The 25,125-nt window shown below is 43.2% G+C and overlaps 1 protein-coding gene across 1 annotated transcript in view; it reads right to left on the bottom strand.

Moving 5' to 3' along the window:
• LOC311038684 (histone-lysine N-methyltransferase 2C-like) overlaps positions 1-25,125 on the bottom strand; it is a gene marked incomplete at its 5' end in the record, with an annotated part of 190,283 nt that overhangs the window by 65,904 nt on the left and 99,254 nt on the right. Inside the window, 10 exon segments of the mRNA XM_084048252.1 lie at positions 154-220; positions 1,221-1,308; positions 2,740-2,830; positions 5,857-6,462; positions 8,657-8,771; positions 10,021-10,307; positions 12,319-12,756; positions 14,596-14,729; positions 20,188-20,441; positions 24,649-24,936. Coding sequence (XP_083904378.1) covers positions 154-220; positions 1,221-1,308; positions 2,740-2,830; positions 5,857-6,462; positions 8,657-8,771; positions 10,021-10,307; positions 12,319-12,756; positions 14,596-14,729; positions 20,188-20,441; positions 24,649-24,936 — 2,368 coding nt within the window.

Here is a 25,125-nt window from a genome sequence, read left to right as displayed (position 1 = left end):
AAATGGAGAGAGAGATAGAGAGAGGTTCATTTTGGTGATGTTGGTTGACTTAACCCCTAGGCTGCTCAGAATGCTAGGGCGATACTATAGACCTCACACCTAGCACTCACCTAACCCCTGACCCCTGACCCCTGTGTATATGTATGCACTCACTGATAAATCCTGATCCAAAGTTAGGAGGGTTCGGCCTGAGGGTCACCTGAGGGGTCAACTTTCCATCCTGAAAACACACAGAAAAAACATCTCTATTATTATAGAGAACCTCCAGAAAAACACGGGCAAAAATCCTTGATTCTGCGACGAAATATGCAGGTTTTTTTTGCAATTTTATGCGTTTTTTTTAATGCGGTGAAAACCGCGGGAAGTTGCGAAATATGCAGAAAGTTGCGAAATATGCGAAAAGTTGCGATATGCGAAAAGTTGCGATATGCGAAAAGTTGCGATATGCGAAAAGTTGCGAAAAATGCGAAATATGTTAAAAGTTGCGAAATATGCGGAAATATGCGGTGTGAATCGCATATTATGCGATGCGATGCGCATAATATGCGATGCGATGCGCATAATATGCGATGCGATGTGACCTTTTTGAAAAACCGTTACCCCCGCATAATTATGCGGCGTTTTGCTGATTATGCGGTAAATTCTGCGATCGCATAAACGCATTTTTCTGGACGGTCTAATTATATATATAATATTATATTATTACATGTGTTGTAGATCAGTGGTTCTCACACTTTTTCATGTCAAGGACCCCCAAATTGACATTTATTAGCCCACGGACCCCCATTTGAAAAGATATGCCAGGGACCCCCATAAGAGAAGATTTTTACGGCTCTCTAGCAGTGATTCTCAACCATCTTAATTTCTTGGACCCCCCAGTTTGACATGCATTAGAGGCTACGGACCCCCATTTCATGGCATTTCTATCTCTGGGACCCCAATTCATATTGTAAAAATCGAAAATCGAAAATCTCAGAGTTACAGACCCATAAGGGTCCATTTGGTTCCATTTGTACACTCTCAGAGTTACAGACCCATAAGGGTCCATTTGGTCCCTAACTACCATTTAGCTGGGGACCCCCTGGAACTCCCTCAAGGACCCCTGGGGGTCCCCGGACCCCCACTTTGAGAACCAACGCTGTAGATTATTATTATAATTATATAATACATAACATAATATTATTACATGTGTTGTAGATTGTGTATCGTTGTGTACATACCACACACGGTTGTGTATTGCTGTGTACTTGTTGTGTAGTTGTGGTGCCTCCTTCGGGTCTCAAGGCCTCTGCTGGAGCCTGGTGGAACCTGAAACGTACAAACAGGAAGTGAGGTCACGGGGCCCACCACAGGACGTGATGTCACTAGCCACATGGTCAGATCTGTTTCCGGTCGTACAGTCTGGGACTCGGAAGCTCTGATCGTGATTGCCATATAAGGTGTGAAGCCTCGTCCTCCCCCACTTCCCTTTAACACATTGAGTGCCAAAAACGGTCCGGAGCGTTTTTCATAATCCAAACAAGGTGTGCCAAAAACGGTTATGGCCGTTTTTGGGAAAAAATATGAAAAATTTAAAATTAAAAAAATCATTTTTTTTTTTTTCCCTTCACAGCACCAGGAGATATAATTTTACGAAGATTCAAGGCAGGGGCGTGCACAGACATTTTGAGGGGCAGGTGCTCAAGTAAATTATACTTTTTTTGTGTGTACTTGGTCTGCTCTTGTTTCCCTCTACACCTATACCTCCTTGCCAAAAATAGCCGATCTACAAGCTCACAAGTACTCACAACGCCTCGCGCGTTGTGAGTACTTCTGGTCAAGAGGGCAAAGGGCAGGTGCTCAAGCACCACCTAGAGTCTATCTGTGCACGTCCCTGATTCAAAGTTCTTACATACCGGCGAATATAGCAAATATACGCAAAATTCGGACTCGTTCCGAATAATTAAAAGACGCTTTTTCGCTTTGCTTTTTCACTCCATGTACGGAGCCATTGACTTTATAAGGTTTTTTTTTAAAAACGCATTATTCGCACGAAAAAATCGCCCCGGTGTGTAAGGACCTTTAGACTCCAATCCACTTCCTGGTTAAGTTATGACTTCAAAAGCCTGTATCTCGGCTCCTGTGTACTTTTTGTTTTTACGATGTATTTTCGACTATTTTCAACTGGCTGCAACTATGGAACGGATGACCGAATGTTTTTAAATCTTTTTCCCCGGATTGTACGAGACCTCTATGTGTGTAATGAGGGGATCACCGTGAGGACGGTGATCACTGAAAATGTTTTGTGACTACTTGAAAAAGGTCCAAAAATGGTTAAAATTCCAGGCACTGGAGGTATACCCTGTTTTGAAAAAACCCCTGGCACTCAATGTGTTAATCTTTACAGTCGCGCAAATGTATTCTGATATGAATCAAAATCATCTGAGCATGTATAGCATGATGCTAAGCTGAAATGGATATTAAAAAATAAAATGTAGAGATATTTTTAAATATATTTTCGTGAAAAAAATGGGGAAAAAAAGATGGGAAAAAAAAGGAAAAAAATGAAAATTAAAAAATAAAATGTAGAGATATTTTAAAATATATTTTTGTGAACGGAAGTACCAGTTTCCTCTCTCGGATTTCTGGGAGGTGTAGTTCTAGACTCTATATAACATTCAGAGACTAACTAGCCACAGGAAGTGATGCGGTGTGTGTGTGTGTGTGTGTGTGTGTGTGGGGGGGGGGGGGGGGAGGTACCTGTTGATGGGGTTTAGTCCCAAGTTGCTCTGGGTTACGACCTTGTTGATGCCCTGGAGGGCGACCATCTTGGCCTTCATGATGGAGTCATCTGGAGACAGACAGACAGACAGACAGACAGACAGACAGACAGACAGACAGGTGTTTGTTTGACTCGTGTCTCTAATAAACCAACGCTCAGTGGCGTGCACAGAGGGGCAGGTGCTCAAGTAAATTATACTTTTTTTTGTTTACTTGGTCTGCTCTTTTTTTCCCTCTACACCTATACCTATTTTTTCCCTCTACACCTATATTTTTTCCCTCTACCTATTTTTTTTTTTACCTACCTATTTTTTTTTATTATTTTTTTACCTACCTATTCTTTTTTTCCCTCTACACCTATATTTTTTCCCTCTATACCTATATTTTTTCCCTCTACACCTATATTTTTTTCCCTCTACACCTATATTTTTTCCCTCTATACCTATATTTTTTCCCTCTACACCTATATTTTTTCCCTCTATACCTATATTTTTTCCCTCTACACCTATATTTTCCCCTCTATACCTATATTTTTTTCCCTCTATACCTATATTTTCCCTCTACACCTATATTTTCCCCTCTACACCTATATTTTTCCCTCTACACCTATATTTTTTCCCTCTATACCTATTTTTTCCCTCTACACTTATATTTTTTTCCCTCTACACCTATATTTTTCCCCTCTACACCTATACCTCTTTAGCCAAAAATATCAGATCTACAAGCTCCACAGGAGCTTGTAGATCTGATATTTTTGGCTAAAGTTCTCCTCAGAAAAGGGATGCTAGGTTTCGAGTGGTTATGGTAAAAAAGAAAAAATCATATCACATAAAGATTTGGCGGACCCCCTGTCGTAACTCTGAGGACCCCCCTAGGGGTCCCCGGACCCCCCTGTTGTTGAAGACCCCTGCTGTAAACTGAAGAAAAAAAAGGGCACTTCTGGTCAAGAGGGAAAAAGGGCAGGTTGCTCTAGCGCCACCTAGAGTCTATCTGTGCACGTCCCTGAACTAACGCTGCTTTTCACCGTCTTTACTGATGGATGGATGGATGGATGCTTCACTGCATCATGCTCATGTTAAAATGATATATAAAGTATTATATTAAATATATAATTTATATAAACAAAAAGGCGCAAAAAGGCGCAAAAACGACACAAAAAGGCGCAAAAACACTGCATGTGAGCAACTCAATGCTAGTGGATGGGAGGCGATATATCCGGCGCTCTCTTTAACTCTACTAGACCATACCCGGTCGACGCATCCGTGGGGGGGATATGCGCACAGGATCTGGCAACCCGGGAGGCGACATTGTTTCTATGAGTGTAAAACACGTCCTTTCGTTCACGTCCTTGTTTTATTCCATTTGGAGAAAAAAAACGCCTTTTTCTCGCCTCCATGGGTTTCCTCTGCATTTTTTTGGGGCGGTGTAACCGCCCCCTATAAGTGAGGTTTGGACACTGACCAAATCCTGCACCATGATTGGACAATAGTCTACAACGCATTGTATACCCCTAACCCTTCCATTGTTAATGCAAATTGATACTTTCGCAAAGTCAGCCAATCACATTACAGCTAGTGTCATCGCCACTAGCTGTAATGTGATTGGCTGACTTTGCCAAATTCGGGACTGTGATTGGCTAGCGAGACACATGACACATATGCAGCCCTATGAATGGCAGTATGGACTTATGGAAAAAGCCATAGGGTTATTAGGTGGGTTAGGGTTTTTTAGGTGAGTCATGTTGTGATGACCACACACCGCCCACTTCACACTGGGTGTGATTTTTATTAACTGTAGGGTGTCTTAGAGGTATCCGAGTCAAGTCCAAGTCAACACAGCCAAGTCCCGAGTCAAGTCCAAGTCAACACAGCCAAGTCCCAAGTCAAGTCCAAGTCCTCAGCTTTTTGTTTCGAGTCCCACACAAGTCCTTTTTCACAATTTGCATTTGTTTTAAAACAAGGGTTCTTCCAGGCCAACAGAACGCAGATACTGTACTTTTAATTTCCTCCTTCAGGACAGGGTTTAAAAAGGGCCCTTTTTAATGAGTATAATGTCATTTTGTACAATCTGTATGGTAGAGTATGTTACTACAATATAACGTATACAACAAGTAAAGACGCGCGAACGCTGGAGGCGAACGCAGCTCGAAAATATTGTGTATTTACGGACTCTGTGTGTGTGCGTGTGTGTGTGTGTGTGTGTGCCAAAAACAAGCCAAATGTTGTCCAAAAGTTAGGGTAAATAAGCAGCTTTGGCAACACTACACTAGGTGTCACTGACGGCCGGGATTTCTGACTAATAACATTATAGTTGACGCACACTTTTTAAACATTTTTGGCTTGCTTAAGTGACTTGAAAGTGACTTGAAAAGACTTGAATTTTCAAGTCAAGAGGGCTCAAGTCAAGTCAAGTCTCAAGTCTTTAGCGTTCAAGTCAAGTCAAGTCTCAAGTCTCGAGTCCAAGTCTCCACCTCTGCTATAGGGTACCTATTTTACCTGTAGGGTACCTGTAGGGTACCTATAGGGTACACATGTTACCTGTGAGGTGTCTTATCAGAGCCTGTAGGGTACATATGGTACCTGTGGGGTGTCTTATCAGAGCCTGTAGGGTACATATGGTACCTGTAGGGTACACATGTTACCTGTGGGGTGTCTTATCAGAGCCTATAGGGTACCTGTAGGTAGGGTACCTGTAGGGTACCTGTAGGGTACCTGTAGGTAGGGTACCTATAGGGTACACATGTTACCTGTGGGGTGTCTTATCAGAGCCTATAGGGTACCTGTAGGTAGGGTACCTGTAGGGTACCTGTAGGGTACCTGTAGGTAGGGTACCTGTAGGGTACCTGTAGGGTACCTATAGGGTACACATGTTACCTGTGGGGTGTCTTATCAGAGCCTATAGGGTACCTCTATGGTACCTGTAGGGTACCTGTAGGTAGGGTACCTGTAGGGTACCTGTAGGGTACACATGTTACCTGTGGGGTGTCTTATCAGAGCCTGTAGGGTACCTATAGGTACCTGTAGGGTACCTGTAGGGTACCTGTAGGGTACCTGTAGGTAGGGTACCTGTAGGGTACCTATAGGGTACACATGTTACCTGTGGGGTGTCTTATCAGAGCCTGCATGTGTTTGTGTTGCTGCTGCTCGTGTCTCTCCTGGTCCAGGAGATCCTGCAGGAGTAACGGCTGCTCCTCCAGGAGCAACAGCCTGGACGACAGGGGAGGAGGGGGGGGCTGAGGGGAGGGGGGCTGGGGGTGAGACGACTGGGGGTGAGGTGGAGGGTGAGACGACTGGGGGTGAGACTGGGGGTGAGACTGGGAGTGAGACGAGGGGTGTGGTGGGGGGTGAGACTGGGGGTGAGACTGGGGGTGAGGTGGGGGGTGAGACGACTGGGGGTGAGACTGGGGGTGAGACTGGGAGTGAGACGAGGGGTGAGATTGGGGGTGAGACTGGGGGTGAGGTGGGGGGTGAGACGAGGGGTGAGACGAGGGGTGAGATTGGGGGTGAGACTGGGGGTGAGACTGGGGGTGAGGTGAGGGGTGAGACTGGGGGTGAGACGAGGGGTGAGACGGGGGGTGAGACGGGGGGTGAGACTGGGGGTGAGACTGGGGGTGAGACGGGGGGTGAGACGGGGGGTGAGACGGGGGGTGAGACGATGGATTGAAACCACTCCCTGGCTGTTGTTGGAAGACAGATGGCTGTCCTAGAGAGAGAGAGAGAGAGAGAGAGAGAGAGAGAGAGAGAGAGAGAGAGAGAGAGAGAGAGAGAGAGAGAGAGAGAGAGAGAGAGAGAGAGAGAGAGATGATGGGAGTGGATAAGATAGAGAAAGAGAGAGTGTGTCAGACAGCCTCTGTATCTGACCTTTGTTGCAGAACCCTAGCCTGGTATCCAGCCTCTGATTCGCTACGTTCGATGGACTTTTCTTTCTCTCTCCGCTTCTCAGTCTGGAATGCACCCCATTGACTCGTCTTGCAGAACTACACTGGAACTACATATGTTACGTTAGGCAACGTCGTTGCTGATTGGATGTTGTTCAAACGAATGACGAATCACAACGATCACACTGGTTTTTTTTTTGTCCCGCCTCCCCCCCCCGCACCACAGACCAATCAGAAGCCACGGCACGACTCGAAACTCGTTTGTCATGTCCCGCCTCCCTTGGGGATAGGAGGCGTTCCTGACTGATAAGCGGAGAGAGAGAGAAAAAAGTCCGCCGAACGTAGCGAATCAGGCTGGATCCCAGGCTACTGTATCTGACCTGTTGTTCTGCTTTAGCAGCTGGAAGCTCTGCTGCAGTTACACAGTTATCTGTTCCTTACACCATATGTATGACTGCTGCAGTTACACCGTTATCCGTTCCTTACAGTTATCTGTTCCTTACACCATATGTATGACTGCTGCAGTTACACAGTTATCTGTTCCTTACAGTTATCTGTTCCTTACACCATATGTATGACTGCTGCAGTTACACCGTTATCCGTTCCTTACAGTTATCGGTTCCTTACACCATATATGTATGACTGCTGCAGTTACACAGTTATCTGTTCCTTACACCATATGTATGACTGCTGCAGTTACACAGTTATCTGTTCCTTACAGTTATCTGTTCCTTACACCATATGTATGACTGCTGCAGTTACACAGTTATCTGTTCCTTACACCATATGTATGACTGCTGCAGTTACACAGTTTTCCGTTCCTTACAGTTATCCGTTCCTTACACCATATGTACGACTGCTGCAGTTACACAGTTATCTGTTCCTTACAGTTATCGGTTCCTTACACCATATATGTATGACTGCTGCAGTTACACAGTTATCGGTTCCTTACACCATATGTATGACTGCTGCAGTTACACAGTTTTCCGTTCCTTACAGTTATCCGTTCCTTACACCATATGTATGACTGCTGCAGTTACACAGTTATCTGTTCCTTACAGTTATCTGTTCCTTACACCATATGTACGACTGCTGCAGTTACACAGTTATCTGTTCCTTACAGTTATCTGTTCCTTACACCATATGTATGACTGCTGCAGTTACACAGTTATCTGTTCCTTACACGTTTATGTTCCAGCCCACACTGTGCCACGTTTGGTTAACTTGGGGGACGGAGACCTTTATTCATGGTTCTCATGGATTAAAGCTAAATCAAATCTCACGACTGAAAATGTCCTAATGTGCGATTTGTGAAACCGTGTGAAAGGATCCCCCACACACACACTAGCGCCGATTCCTAAACAATGAATACATTATGTACAATTAGGATGCTTTATATAGTAATATTGTTCCTGCTGTTCTACACACTGCCAACCATGTGAAGAAATTACAGATTCAGGCTTTAACCTTTGCTTGTATATGAAATATCCGAGACGAATAAGATATTATGGAAGATGCTTCTGAACATATTGCTAGTTTGACCACTTCAAATGCTCTAATCGTAAAATAACCGAAAATAGCCGATCTACAAGCTCTCAATGCGTCGCAGACGCATTGAGAGCTTGTAGATCGGCTATTTTTGCTGCGCAACATGCTTCCATAGAAGACATGCTGGCTTCTATGGAATCCAAATGACTGAAATCTGAAGAACTTTAATCCATGGGTTCTACAGAGTAAGCTCTAAAATATAAGAGAGAGAGAGAGAGAGAGAGAGAGAGAGAGAGAGAGAGAGAGAGAGAGAGAGAGAGAGAGAGAGAGAGAGAGAGAGAGAGAGAGAGAAATGGAGGAGAGAGGGATGAAGGGATAGAGTATGGAAGGGTGGAGGGATGGAGGGATAGAATAATAAGAGGGATGGAGGGATAGATGTTTACCCGCAGAGATGGAGGGAGTAGAAGAATGAAGGATAGAGGATGGAGGGATAGATGGACGGATGGAGGATGGACAGAGGCGGAGGTTTACCTGCAGACATCAGGACTGACGATGATCCTCCCGGAACCTGGAGGACTGATCTCTGCTCTGATTGGAGGAGCTGTCTGTGTGGGTGTGTCTGGACGGGACTGGCAGTGGCAGTGTCCTGGGGACGAGAGGAGAGAAATGTCATGTTCACTCTTTCACTCACACACACACACACACACACACACACACACACACACACACACACACACACACACACACACACACACACACACACACACACACACACACACACACACACACACACACACACACACACACACACACACACTTTCCCGCATTTCCTGCAAAAACAAGCAACCAAGAGTATACCTAGCGCTAAGGTAAAAGTGCAATATATCAGTTACCTACTGTCTTAAACACATGAGACAAAATAGCTAAATCAAATGAGCACGAGATAATACAAATAAGTGTAACGAATAAACAAGATCCAATAAAACAATAAAACAAGAGTTCGTACAACTAGTTAACAACAAGTAAGCCAGGCAAAGAGGAAGGGTAGTGTTTCCTGAAGAGGTGGGTTTTCAGCCTACGGTGAAAGATGGGCAGTGACTCTGCTGTCCTGACATCAGTGACTCTGCTGTCCTGACATCAGTGACTCTGCTGTCTTGACATCAGTGACTCTGCTGTCCTGACATCAGTGACTCTGCTGTCCTGACATCAGTGACTCTGCTGTCCTGACATCAGTGTCTCTGCTGTCCTGACATCAGTGTCTCTGCTGTCCTGACATCAGTGACTCTGCTGTCCTGACATCAGTGTCTCTGCTGTCCTGACATCAGTGACTCTGCTGTCCTGACATCAGTGACTCTGCTGTCCTGACATCAGTGGGAAGTTCATTCCACCACTGTGGGGCCAGAACAGAAATAAGTTGTGACCGTGTCGATCGACACGAAGGACCCTTGAGTGACGAGGCAATCAGTCGCCCCGAGGTGGCAGACCGAAGTGGTCGGGTAAGGGTGTAAGCATCGACCATAGCCCGGAGGTAAGAAGGAGCTGTTCCTTTCACTGCCCTATAGGCTAGCACCAGGGTTTTAAACTGGATCCGAGCTGCTACGGGGAGCCAGTGTAGAGAACGGAGAAGGATAGCTGTGTGGCAGAACTTGGGGCGGTTGAACACCAGACGAGCTGCAGCTCTGAACAAGCTCCAGAGCTACTATGTAAACACACGGTTCAGACCGTGATCGGCACCCGACGTGTTAATAGTATAAACCAGTATAAACCAGTAAAACCTGGTAGAAACCAGTAGAAACCATTAAAACCTGGTAGAAACCAGTAGAAACCAGTAGAAACCATTAAAACCTGGTAGAAACCAGTAGAAACCAGTAGAAACCAGTAACACCAGCTGGTACCTTGCTCAGGAGGTGGTTGTTGGGTCTCGGCGAGGAGGCATGCTGCAGCGCGGCGGGGGGGAGGGACTCCATCTTGACGAGGGAGGCCTGGCCGCGTCCAATCATCACCACGGGCGCCTCCCCGGCTTCCTGTTTCACCTGGGGGGGGGCGTGGCCTCCCTCCTCCTCCCCCAGGTCCAGCTCCTCCCCCCCCTCGGGGTCGGCGTACGCGATCAGGTCGAACTTCCCCGACAACAGGAAGTCGTCCAGGTGCAGGTCGTTGGGACCCAGGTCCAGATCCTCCTTACCTGTTAATTAATGCATTTCAATCATTAATCACCTGTTAATTAATGCATTTCAATCATTAATCACCTGTTAATTAATGCATTTCAATCATTAATCACCTGTTAATTAATGCATTTCAATCATTAATCACCTGTTAATTAATGCATTTCAATCATTAATCACCTGTTAATTAATGCATTTCAATCATTAATCACCTGTTAATTAATGCATTTCAATCATTAATCACCTGTTAATTAATGCATTTCAATCATTAATCACCTGTTAATTAATGCATTTCAATCATTAATCATCTGTTAATTAATGCATTTCAATCATTAATCACCTGTTAATTAATGCATTTCAATCATTAATCACCTGTTAATTAATGCATTTCAATCATTAATCACCTGTTAATTAATGCATTTCAATCATTAATCACCTGTTAATTAATGCATTTCAATCATTAATCACCTGTTAATTAATGCATTTCAATCATTAATCACCTGTTAATTAATGCATTTCAATCATTAATCATCTGTTAATTAATGCATTTCAATCATTAATCACCTGTTAATTAATGCGTTTCAATCATTAATCACCTGTTAATTAATGCATTTCAATCATTAATCACCTGTTAATTAATGCATTTCAATCATTAATCACCTGTTAATTAATGCATTTCAATCATTAATCTAACCTTACTTGAGGGGGTTCCAGGGGGTCCCCAGCTAAATGATGGACAGGAACCAAATGGACCCTTATGGTTCTGTAACTCTGAGAGTGTACAAATGGAACCAAATGGACCCTTATGGGTCTGTAACTCTGAGAGTGTACATAGGGTCCATTTGGTTCCATTTGTACACTCTCAGAGTTAAATTAACATTGATTTTACAATATGAATTGGGGTCCCAGAGGTATAAATGCCATGTATGTCATGTATATAAATATAATATGAAAAAATAAATTAAACTAGAAAATGTGCTCCTCGGAGAACAGGTCTCCGCCAGTACTGTTCCTGATTAATCCTGTCTTAAGTGTTACTCCGCCATTTCTCAGCCATTTGGTGATTATTCCTGTCTTACCTCACTTTGAAAGAGACACAGACTCTTTCAAAGTGACACATGTATTTATAGGCCGCTGATACGTCATGCGTCTCACTAGCCAATCAGAGCACACTCTTTCAACGTATTGTCACGTGTCACGTGAGCCTTGACCAATGTTAGCTTGTGGAAAGTGAAAACAATGTCTCCTGGCGGAGACAAAAAGTAAAAATAATAGGTATAAATGAAATGTATGTTACCATCATCAGGGTCCATCAGGTTCAGGTCCACCAGGTCTTTAATATTATTATTACTCTCCGGAGGAGAGTATTGTTTTCACTTTCTAAATATGACACACCGATTGGTCAAGCCTCACGTGACACGTGACAATACGGTGAAATACTGTATAAATACATGGCGTCACTTTGACAGTGTCTTTGTCACTGTCAAAGTGAGGTAAGACAGGAACCATCACGAATTGGCTGCATGGCTGATACATAATTGGCAGATAGGACACTTATATAGACAGGAGGGATATGACACTTACACAGACGGATAGGACACTTACAGTACACAGACAGGACGGATAGGACACTTATACAGACAGGACGGATAGGACACTTATACAGACAGGACGGATAGGACACTTATACAGACAGGACGGATAGGACACTTACATAGACAGGAGGGATATGACACTTACACAGACAGGACGGATAGGACACTTACAGTATACAGACAGGACGGATAGGACACTTACAGTATACAGACAGGACGGATAGGACACTTATACAGACAGGAGGGATAGGACACTTACACAGACAGGAGGGATAGGACACTTACATAGACAGGACGGATAGGACACTTATACAGACAGGACGGATAGGACACTTATACAGATAGAACATTCCCAACATTCCCAACTGCGGAGAGTTGTGCTCCGAGGAGCACTTTTTCTAGTTAATATTAATATTATTAATAATACATATGTTACCATCATCAGGGTCCATCAGGTTCAGGTCCACCAGGTCCTTAACCTCCACGTCCTCCAGGTCCTTCACGGCCGAGTCGTCCGCTTCCTCCTCAAGCCCCTCCCCCATCCCAGCGTTGCCGTGGTGACCCACTGATGACATCTGATGATGATGATGATGATGATGATGCTGTGCCGCTGCCGAGGCAACGGGGTTCATCATGCCGACAACGCCAAGACCTAGCAGGGTGGGGGGGGGCCGGAGGGGGGGTCCCCCCCCATGGGGCTGGAGGAGGGAGGTCTGGTGGGCGGAGTCCATGTGCGGTGGGGGGAGGAGCTGGGGGAAAGGGAGGCGGAGCCTCATGAGGTCTGGCGCTGGCGCTCGGTGTCGGAGCTCGATGAACGGCTGTCCCATGATGCAATGCGGCTGGATGGTTCTGGGGAGGAAGGACTGCGCGGGGCCTGGAGGAACATGAATAATAATAATAATTATTGTAATAATTATTGCGGTTGTTGACCAGTGGTGGAAAAAGTACTCAAATTCTTTACTTAAGTAAAAGTACCAATACTGCAATATAAAAATACTCAGTTACAAGTAAAAGTCCAGAATTAAAAATTTACTTGAGTAAAAGTACAAAAGTATTGGCATCAAAATGTACTTAAAGTACCAAAAGTAAAAGTACTAAATATTTGAAAATAGCAGATCTACAAGCTCACAACGCGTCGCGATGCGACGCGTTGTGAGCTTGTAGATCTGCTATTTTCAAATAGCCTATGTATAGAATAGGTTTAACAGTGGTTAATGTGTGTTTTATAATGTAATAATTTACATCTGAAAAGTAACTAGTAACTAAAGTTTTCAAGTAAATGTAGTGGAGTAAAAATACAATATTTGCCTCTGAGATGTAGTGGAGTAGAAGTAAAAGTACTGGAAATTGGAAATGCTCAAGGAAAGTACAAATACCTCAAAATGTTACTTAAGTATAGTACTTAAGTAAATGTACTTAGTTACTTTCCACCACTGCTATGGGCCACATGAACACTTTAAACCTCTGTATACAGATCTACAGATGTGACTATGGGCTATAGCCTGGTTAAACCCTCCCTCCGGAAATCTCATTTCCATTTGATTCCAGGAGTGAGTCTGGCCTGATTGGACCATTGTGGGAGTTTCTAGCGGAATTAAAAACTAACCGAGCCAATCAGCGTCCGCTCATTGTTTTGTGATTGACAGCGGGGGTATAGGCCAATCAGAGTGGAACCAGAGTGGTTCACACGTCATTAATCGACACACCTTTCATACAAGCTGCTCGTTAACATCAGAGACAAACCAATGACTCCTGGTGATAATCACTGCAGCCTGAAGTGGCTTAATTGGACATCAAAGGGCCACTTGGACATCAAAGCTACATTACTCCCGCCCATCTCCAGCCCACAGCCAAATTGCCCATATAAGGTCTGCTGCAGGCCAGACTCACTCCTGAAATAAAATACAATTGAGATTTCTAGAGGGAGGGTTTACCAGGCTAACTATGAGCCACAGGAACACTTTAACCCCTGATGAAGCATCTGTGTCACTTTTTGATTTGAGCTAAAAAGCTTTTTTTTACTCTTTGGCAATTCAAAAAATATCAGATCTACAAGCTCATAGCGCGGCTTGATGAGCTACATGAGCTTGTAGATCTGCTATTTTAGAAATATTGTTATTTTTTTGCAAATCTTTGCTTCTGGGGGATTAAACAGTTTTTTTGAAAAAACTTATGTCGCCATAATATCAGTGGTTCTTTTTTCCATGTCAAGGACCCCCCCAAAATGACATGTATTTAGCCACGGACCCCCATCTAAAAAAAATATATGTTTCAGGGACCCCCAGAAGCAAAGATTCGAGTTAAAATGTTTCGCTTTAAAACAATATATATATATATTAAAAGATTTGCACACATTTTCACGATTTGTTCAAAAATATCAGATCTGCAAGCTTAAATATTAAAAAAAAAAATGAAATATTTTTGAAAAAAATTTAAAATATTTTTGAAAAAAAAGAAGAAATATTTTTGAAAAAAAATGAAATATTTTTGAAAAAAATTTTGAAAAAAAATAGAAAAATAGAAAAATTGAAAAAACAGCCCAAAGTGTAAAATAATTATTTTTTTTAGCTCAAATCAAAAAGTGACACAGATGCTTCTTCAGGGCTTAAAGGGTTAAACCTCTGTATACAGACCTACAGATCCGCTGTTTTCATATAAAATCTCGGGGGCTATAACTTATAATAAAAAGGACCTGGCAACGCTGACTATATACCTGGTATGATGGGAGCATGAGGTCTGATGGCTTCTCCAGGCATCATGGACCTCCTGTCAGACAGAGGCAGCCCGGGGACAGAGCCCTGGTGAACGCCTACGGCTCCTGGAGGAGCTGCTGCAGCGTAACTGAACCTATAGGAGAGATGTTTGTTCATCACATGAGTTAACTCATTCACTGCCAAAATTATTTCTGGCCGCGTCTGAACACCACCAAGATTTTTCATTGAAAAAAAAAAAGTACTCAGGAGCTGAGATACAGAATTTTTAAGTTTTAAGTTAACAAGGAAGTGGATGGGAGTCTATATGTTCGAAAAATCATATCTCCTTGGTCTTTGGGTCAAATTTTTTTTTTTTAAATGTAAAAATAAATAAATATATATATATATATTTTTAATTTTTTTAATTTTTTAAAAAGTCGTTTTAGTCGTTCTACATATTTGAAAATAATGTATATAATGTATATAATAATGAAAATAAAAATTACATATTTGAAAATAAGAAAAAAACGAAAAAAAACAACGCGTCTCTATTTTCAAACATATTTGTACTTTTACCTTTGGTACTTTAACTACATTTTGATGCCAATACTTCTGCACTTTCACTCAAGTAAATTTAGAATTCCGGACTTTTACTTGTAACAGAGGTACTTCTACAGTCCAGTATTGATACTTTTACTTAAAGGACGACTTCACCGCTTTTCAACCTATCTTCATATAATTGGTCCTCACTAATACTCATGATTAAAATGGTACAATTATTTTCTACTTGGTCTGTGTCTCATAGGAGGGCTGTGGACAGTCCAGAAACCCGTCTACCAGTGACATCATCGTTAGGCAGGATTTTTTTTTTCCCCAAAAAGATGCCAATTTTTTTATTCACATTTTTATTAAGGCGAGAACAATGGGATCTATTATTGCTTTGCAACTTTCCAGGAATACAAAGCCTGCAGTTTTCTATAGCAGATCTACAAGCTCACATAGCAGATCTACAAGCTCACAACGCGTCGCGATGCGACGCGTTGTGAGCTTGTAGATCTGCTATTTTCAAATGGCCTAGGTATAAAATAGGTTTAAAGTGGTTAATGTGTGCTTTATAATATAATAATTTATATCTGAAAAGTAACTAAAGTTTTCAAATAATTGTACAATATTTGCCTCTGAGATGTAGTGGAGTAGAAGTAAAAGTACAGAAAATGGGAAACACTCCAGTAAAGTAAAAATTCCTCAAAAGTGTACTTAAGTACAGTACCTAAGTAAATGTACTTAGTTACTTCACACCACCGGATGTCACATGCAGCTTGACCAATGTTGGGTGTTCTCAGACGGACACATAGAGACGGACGGAGAGGAAACGACACTCTCCATTAATCCTGTCAATATTACATATTGTCACGTGTCACTTGACCAATGTTAGCTTGACTGATGGATAGGTGTTAAAGGTGATTAAAGATAGGGTAAGTGATTTCCCTTTGGTTAAAATAGCACAGGTCCGCCAGTTAACAAAAAGAATGACCTCTAAATGACCGCTAAAACCACAAAATTTTCGCCCGAAACCCGCCCAAAACCGCAAAAAACACGACATTTTCACCCAAAACCGCAAAAAACGCAAATGTTTCGCCCAAAACCGCAAAAAGCGCAAAATTTTCGCCCAAAACTCGCCCAAAACCGCAAAAATAATGTTCAAACACGCGCATGCTGAATTCGGGCGCGCGCGCCCGAATTCAGCATGCGCGCGTTTGAACATTCTTTTTGCGGCTAAAACCGCGATTTTTTTGCCCAAAACCGCAAAAAACGACCAATTTTCGCCCAAAACCGCAAAAAACGCGAATGTTTCGCCCAAAACCGCAAAAAGCGCGAAATTATTCGACAGAAACAACTAGGGTAAGTGATTTCCTTTGGTTAAAATAGCACAGGTGCGCTGGCGGAGGAGACCTGTGCTCCGAGTGCCGCGCTATGAGCTTGTATATCTGCTATTTTTGAAAAATCGAGAAAATGTGTGCAAATTAATATATTTATATTATTTTAAAGCGAACATTTTTTACTCAAATCTTTGCTTCTAGGGTCCCTGGAAAAAAATATTTTGATGGGGGCCAAATACATCATCATTATGGGGGTCCTTGACATGAAAAAGCTTGAGCACCACTGATATAGAAACAAACGTTTTTCAGAAAACTGTTGAGATTTAGGAGACATGTAGAATCGGCTTCAGGTCTCAATGGGTTAATCCTGTCGATATTACATATTGTCAGGTGTCACTTGACCAATGTTAGCCTGGCTGATGGATAGGTGTGGGGAAACTAGGGAAAGTGCATTCCAGTCTGTGTGAGATGTGTTACTAGACACCTTTACAAACACATTGGTGAGGATGTTTGGTAAGGAATTTATTCGGTCTAATTCGGGTCTAATTCGGTCTAATTCGGTCTAATTCGGGTCTAATTCGGGTCTAATTCGGTCTAATTTGGGTCTAATTTGGTCTAATTCGGTCTAATTCGGTCTAATTCGGGTGTAATTCGGTCTAATTCGGGTCTAATTCGGACTAATTCGGTCTAATTTGGGTCTAATTCGGTCTAACTCGGGTCTAATTCGGGTGTAATTTGGGTGTAATTCAGGTCTAATTCGGTCTGATTCGGGTCTAATTCGGTCTGATTCGGGTCTAATTCGGTCTAATTCGGGTCTAATTCGGGTCTAATTCGGTCTAATTCAGGTCTAATTCGGGTCTAATTCGGGTCTAATTCGGGTGTAATTCAGGTCTAATTTGGTCTAATTTGGGTCTAATTCGGTCTAATTCGGGTGTAATTCAGGTCTAATTCGGTCTAATTCGGGTCTAATTCGGTCTAATTCGGGTCTAATTCGGGACTAATTCGGTCTAATTCAGGTGTAATTCGGGTCTAATTCGTGTCTAATTCGGGTGTAATTCAGGTCTAATTCGGTCTAATTCGGGTGTAATTCAGGTCTAATTCGGTCTAATTCGGGTCTAATTCAGGTCTAATTCGGTCTAATTCAGGTCTAATTTGGGTCTAATTCGGTCTAATTCGGGTCTAATTTGGGTCTAATTCGGTCTAATTCGGGTCTAATTCGGTCTAATTTGGGTCTAATTCGGTCTAATTCGGGTGTAATCAGGTCTAATTCGGTCTAATTCGGGTGTAATTCAGGTCTAATTTGGTCTAATTTGGGTCTAATTCGGTCTAATTCGGGTGTAATTCAGGTCTAATTCGGTCTAATTCGGGTGTAATTCAGGTCTAATTCGGTCTAATTCGGGTCCAATTAGGTCTAATTCGGTCTAATTCGAAACTGGGAAACTAGGGAAAGTGCATTCCAGTCTGTGTGAGATGTGTTACTAGACACCTTTTACAAACACATTGGCGAGGATTTTTTTGTAAGGAATTTATTCCAAGATTGGAACTTTTTTCTGCTAATATCTCCTGACTAAATGTTAGCTTGGGCCGATGGCACCGATGTCACTTCGAAACATGTAAACGATGTTTTCGAAGTGACACATCTATATTTATAGGTATGTATTTCGTCATGCATCTCGCTAGCCAATCAAAGCACACCCTTTCCAACACCCTTTTCAACATATGGTCACGTGTCACGTGAAGCTTGAACAAATGCCTTTTTTCACCTGCGTAATATTGCAAAAGTTAGGCACATTCTGTCCCAAAATGATGCAGAAAAACTTGTCCACGCATTTGTTACTTCTAGGCTGGACTATTGCAACGCCTTACTATCAGGCTGCCCAAGTAAGTCCCTAAATAGCCTGCAGCTTGTCCAGAATGCCGCTGCGCGCATACTGACAGGAACCAGAAGAAGAGATCATATCACTCCTTCATTGGCCTCTTTGCACTGGCTCCCGGTTAAATACAGAATAGAGTTTAAAGTTCTCCTCCTCACATACAAGGCTCTCAATGGACAGGCACCAGTATATCTCAAAGAACTCATCGAGCCCCATAAACCAGCCAGAACACCACTGCGTCGACAGTATGAAAAAATGCTTACGGCTCCAGTAAACCCCCAAAAAACTAGAACAGGAGGTAGAGCATTTAAGTTTCAAGCACCTCAGCTGTGGAACCTTCTCCCAGTCTCAGTCCGTAAAGCAGACACACTCTGTATATTTAAAACTAGACTAAAAACCTTTCTCTATGATAAAGCCTATAGCCGAAGTGTATAGACTCAGTCTCCCTATAGTCATCCTCTCTCCCCCACCTTCCCCTTTCTCCTCTCTCCCCTCGTCCTCTCTCTTCTCGTCCTCCCTTTGGTTGTGTGGGTTTGTGTCCCATTGGTACAATCGTAATTAACCCTGTACGAATTCACGCTCTAGTAAGGCCTGCCACTAATTCTACAACCGGGGACTCGTTCCCCGGAGTTTCTTCTACCACCCACGTCGCAGGTCCATGGACTATTACTATGGACCCCCAGCTGCGGCTCAAGACTGTGACTGCGGACCGGGCCTGGGCCTCTCCATGGAGTCTATGGACTGTTACTACGGACCCCCAGCTGCGGCTCAAGACTGTGACTGCGGACCGGACCGGGCCTCTCCATGGAGCACGACCTGGACACGACCGTGGACTTCTACTACACTACACTATACCGCTACACTATACTGTATATTATATTATCTTAAACATTTTTATATTATTCCATTATATACTGCATACACACTATTGCTGTACTATATTATACTATCATATGCTAGTATCTTACACTATTATATTTGCTATTATTGTTATTGTTACTGCTTGCACTGTATCTCTTTCTGTCTCTCCTCTGTCTCTCCCTTTCTCTCTCTCTTCTTTCCCCCAACACGGTCGAGGCAGAAGGCCCCCGCCCTAGAGCCTAGGGTCTGCCTGACGTTTCTTCCTGTTGAATTAAGAGGGAGTTTTTCGTTGCCACTGTCGCAAAATTGCTTGCTCAGGGTGGGATGTTGGGTCTCTTCTCTACATGTAAAGTGTCTTGAGACAACTTGTTGTGATTTGACACTTTAATAAAATTGAATTGAATTGAATTGAATTGAACAATGTTAGCTTGGCTAGGGGGGGGGGGGGAGACGAAAACATACAACTCATGTTCATAACATGAGTTAACACATCCACCGCCAAGGGCTAATCTCATAAGGTACTCACCAGTGCCAAGGTTTTATTGTTGTTTTTTGTTTTTTTCAAGTCGCCATAGACCCCGTTAAAATCCTTCAGAATCCGCGATGGACTGTTTGTAAACAACGTGCACGCGTCCCTTCGTCTTTTAGTCCAGACCGCGTGTCAAAAGGAGCCGCCATGTTTGAGTTCTGACCGTTTATGTTAACATGGGAAATGCCAGGAGAAAAAACTACACAGGTTTTATAATGGTTTTAGTGTCCCACTTAGAATGGAGGCCGACGGGAAACAAAAAAACGGGATATTACTTCCGGGTCACTTCCGGTGGTGTTACACTGAAAATGGTCCCCATAGAAAATTGAAAAAAATAAAAAAAAATCGAAAAAAAGGAAAAAGCAGGGGGACCGTAGGACTACGGTCTCGGCGGTTAATGTGTTAATAAAGGTTATGTTTGTTCATCACTGGGTAGGGAGGTTATTACAGGGGGTTTACAGTGATTACCTGACAGTGTGTCTGGGGGGGTAGGGGGTCCCTGGGTAGGGTGGTGGGGGACGAGCGTACCCCACAGCAGGGGGGACGACGACGGGCTCCTCCAGGGACCACCCCCCTGTGGAGGAGGGACCGGCGGAGTGTCCACTAGGGGCAGCAGAGGGTGGTCTGGTGAGGGGAGGGGCTTCGTGCAGACCTTTCTCCATCAGCCTCAGGGTCGTCTTCTGTTGCTGCTGACGCAAGATGAGCTGTCTGAGCCTCTGACGCTACACACACACACACACACACACACACACACACACACACACACACACACACACACACACACACACACACACACACACACACACACACACACACAGAAGACATCATGAAAAGCCAATAAGAAAGAGTTTCCCCCGCTCGCCTCGCCACACACACACGCACGCACGCACGCACGCACGCACGCACACACACACGCACACACACACACACACGCACACACACACAGTTAGAGGCAGTGGTTTTCACAACCAGTGGTCCGGGGACCACCAGTGGTCCTTGAGGGAGTTCCAGGGGTTCCCAGCTAAATGATGGATAGGAACCAAATGGACCCTTATGGGTCTGTAACTCTGAGAGTGTACAAATGGAACCAAATGGACCCTAACGGGTCTGTAACTCTGAGAGTGTACAAATGGAACCAAATGGACCCTAACGGGTCCCTAACGGGTCCATTTGGTTCCATTTGTACACTCTCAGAGTTACAGACCCGTTAGGGTCCATTTGGTTCCATTTGTACACTCTCAGAGTTAGATTAACATTGATTTTATAATATAAATTGGGGTCCCAGATATAGAAATGCCATTAAATGGGGGTCCGTAGCCCCTAATGCGTGTTAAAACTGGGGGGTCCTTGAAATTAAAATGGTTGAAAATCACTGCTAGAGACGTAAAAAATAGTCTCTTATGGGGGTCCCTGGCTTTTCTTTTCAAAATGGGGGTCCCTGGGCTAATGTGTGTCAATTTGGGGGTCCTTTACGCAAAAAAAGGTTGAAAACCACTGCAGTAGATGAACGTCAGAGTCTCTCCTACTGGAGGCATTAGCATCTTTCTGCCCGGTCATCAATTTATTGTCTCAGGAATGAGACAAAAACTAAAAGTTTAGGGTTAGGGTCAAGTCTTCATGGGGTTAAAGGGGTATTCAACTAGATTAGGCAGGGGGCCACAACTGTAAAATAATTTGGAGTTGGGGGCGACGCAGTGCGCCGCAAATTTTTCGGGTCTAATTCGAGTCTAATTCGGGTCTAATTTGGGTCTAATTTGGGTCTAATTTGGGTCTAATTCGGGTCTAATTCGTGTCTAATTTGGGTCTAATTTGGGTCTAATTCGGGTCTAATTTGGTCTAATTCGGGTCTAATTCGGGTATAATTCGGGTCTAATTTGGTCTAATTCGGGTCTAATTCGGTCTAATTCGGGTCTAATTCGGGTCTAATTCGGGTCTAATTCGGGTATAATTCGGGTCTAATTTGGTCTAATTTGGTCTAATTCGGGTCTAATTCGGGTCTAATTCGGGTCTAATTCGGGTCTAATTCGGGTCTAATTCTCGGGTCTAATTCGGGTCTAATTTGGTCTAATTCGGGTCTAATTCTCGGGTCTAATTCGGGTCTAATTCGGGTCTAATTTGGTCTAATTCGGGTCTAATTCGGGTCTAATTCGGGTCTAATTTGGTCTAATTCGGGTCTAATTCGGGTCTAATTCGGGTCTAATTCTCGGGTCTAATTCGGGTCTAATTGGGTCTAATTCGGGTCTAATTCGGGTCTAACTCTCGGGTCTAATTCGGGTCTAATTCGGTCTAATTCGGTCTAATTCTGGTCTAATTCTGGTCTAATTCGGGTCTAATTTGGGTCTAATTCGGGTCTAATTCTCGGGTCTAATTCGGGTCTAATTCTGGTCTAATTCGGGTCTAATTTGGGTCTAATTCGGGTCTAATTCGGGTCTAATTCTCGGGTCTAATTCGGGTCTAATTCGGTCTAATTCGACTATGACTCAGACATATTGTTCACAAACCACTGACACTATGACTCAGACATATTTGCGAACGCAGCGGAAGGAGTCGCGCCAAAGGCGCGCCTCGGCGCAAGTGGAGCCTACTATGAAACCGTGCTGTCTGTGTGTCTCTGTCTGTGTGTGTGCAGCCACGCCCCCATGTGACTCACGCTCTCATTGGCTGCCCCCATGTGACTCACGCTCTCATTGGCCGCCCCCGTGTGACTCACGCTCTCATTGGCTGCATGCACTACAGTGTGGCTGAAATCCGCCTGTGCCCCTGGGTGACTAATTACACTCCTCTGAGAAAAAATATAGCAGCGACAGTCAAAAATAACACATCTACAAGCATCTACACGACTTCATCTATTAGACCCTCCAGAAAAACGCGGGCTAAAACTCTTGATTATGCGGGCTAAAACTCTTGATTATGCGGGCTAAAACTCTTGATTATGCGGGCTAAAATCCTTGATTTTGCAACGAAATATGCAGTTTTTTTTGCAATTTTATGCGGTGAAATTGCGGGAAGTTGCAAAATATGCGGAAAGTCGTGAAATATGCGGCAATATGCGAAATATGCAATATGCGAAAAGTTGCAAAAAATGCAAAATATGTTTGTTGCGAAATTTGCGGAAATATGCGATGCGAATCGCATATTATGCGATGCGATGCGGCCTTTTTGAAAAAACGTTACCCCCGCATAATTATGCGCCATTTTGCTGATTATGCGGTAAATTCTGCGATCGCATAAACGCATTTTTCTGGAGGGTCTAATCTATTGGGATATCTAAGAATTCCATGTCATTTGTGCATATTTCAGGCCCCGGATGGCAAGTTGAAAACTTAGCCTTAGTTTGAGAACAGTTTGCCCCAAAAAAGATAAACATGCATGAAGAACGCAGGAATGTAAGACAATGCTTTGATAAAAAATGCACAACAGCCTCTGCAACATGCCTAAAACCAAACACATTTCACAAACTACAAAGACTAAAAAACATTAACTCTTTAAGACCTGGGACGAGTCTGTGTCACATTTTAATAACTTTACAGATTTTAGACTTTGGGCTATTCAAAAATAGCAGATCTACAAGCTCATAGCGCGGCACCGAGTGCCACGCTATGAGCTTGTAGATCTGCTATTTTTGAAAAAATCGTTATTTCTTTTGCAAATCTGAGTTTTTTGAGTTAGAAAAGCGAACGTTTGTAACTCAAAGCTTTGCTTCTGGGGGATTCAACAGTTTTTTGAAAAAAACTTATGTCGCCATAATATCAGCGGTTCTTTTTTCCATGTCAAGGACCCCCAAAATGACGTGTATTTAGCCACGGACCCCCATCTAAAAAATATTATGTTCCAGGGACCCCCAAAAGCAAAGATTCAAGTAGAACATTTTCGCTTTAAAACAATATATATTCAAAGATTTGCACACATTTTCACGAATTTTCAAAAATAGCAGATCTACAAGCTCATAGCGCGGCACTCGGTGCCGCGCTATGAGCTTGTAGATCTGCTATTTTTGAATAGCCCAAAGTGTAAAATAATGCTTTTTTTTTAGCTCAAATCAAATAGTGACCCAGATGCTTCTTCAGGGCTTAAAGGGTTAAAAAAAAAAAGAAAAAACATGGGCCTAGCGGTATGGAGCCTTCTTGTGGCGGCCCTGTTCTCACTCATTTAACTGTACCACCCACTTCTCTACACTCGCTCATTCCTTTCTATTCTTCTTATTGGTTATTTTCCAGCTGCGTTCGCTTCCCGCGTTCGCGCGTCTTACTTGTGGTCATCTAGTACATCAAAACGTCTGACTTCCTGTTGAGTTTAGTAACTAAGTACATTTACTCGAGTACAACATGTGAGTACATTGTTACCTGTCACTATGACTCAGACATATTGGTCAGATCCAGTGGTGGAAAAAGTACTTAAATTCTTTACTTAAGTAAAAGTACCAATACTGCAATATAAAAGTACTCCGTTACAAGTAAAAAGTCCAAAATTCAAATTTTACTTGAGTAAAAGTACAAAAGGATTGGCATCAAAATGTACTTAAAGTACCAAAAGAAAAAGTACTAAATATTTGAAAATAGCCCAGGTATAAAATAGGGCTAAAGTGCTTAATGTATGTTTCATAATATCATAGTTTATATCTGAGAAGTAACTAGTAACTAAAGTTTTCAAGTAATTGTAGTGGAGTAAAAGTACAATATTTGCCTCTGAGATGTAGTGGAGTAGAAGTAAAAGTACTGGAAATTGGAAATACTCAAGTAAAGTACAAACACCTCAAAATGTTACTTAAGTATAGTACTTAAGTAAATGTACTTAGTTACTTTCCACCACTGCATACCGCGGTGCGACGTAGCGGCCCTAACATCTAGTATATCAAAATGGCCGACTTCCTGTTGAGTTTAGTAACTAAAGTACATTTACTCGAGTACAACATGTGAGTACATTAGTTACCTGTCTCAGTTTCTCCTCAGAGTCTCCAAGCTGAGGCAGCGAGCTGATTGGTCCGTCCAGAGCGTTCGCACCCATCTCATTGGCCGCTGCCTTCTCCATTGGAGGCGGCCCTCCCGGGGTCATGCGGCTTTGTTCGAAGGGGTCGTGACCCGGCGGCGTCCGATTGGCCAGGAGGCCCGGGAAGCCCGCCTCCTCCTCCGGTATAATCCCAGGGTGCTGTGGGGTCTGGCCACCGCCGGGGGTTCTGGGAAATGTGTCCTGTTGTAGTGCCAGCCTACCAGGAGACTGCTGAGAGACAGACAGGAAGAGAGACAGACAGGAAGAGAGACAGACAGACTGAGTATACTGTATGTGATAAGCTGTGGACATTTGTTAACACATTGGCTGCCATCTTCTTTTTTTTTTCTACAGTAGACTGCCAGACTTTTTCGATGCAAAAAAAAAACGTACTCAGGAGCCGAGATACAGAATTTTTAA

This window comes from Gymnoscopelus microlampas (assembly GCF_963454915.1).
Source record: "Gymnoscopelus microlampas genome assembly, chromosome: 22".
Lineage (NCBI taxonomy): Eukaryota > Metazoa > Chordata > Actinopteri > Myctophiformes > Myctophidae > Gymnoscopelus > Gymnoscopelus microlampas.
This window is presented reverse-complemented; position numbering and strand designations above follow the sequence as displayed.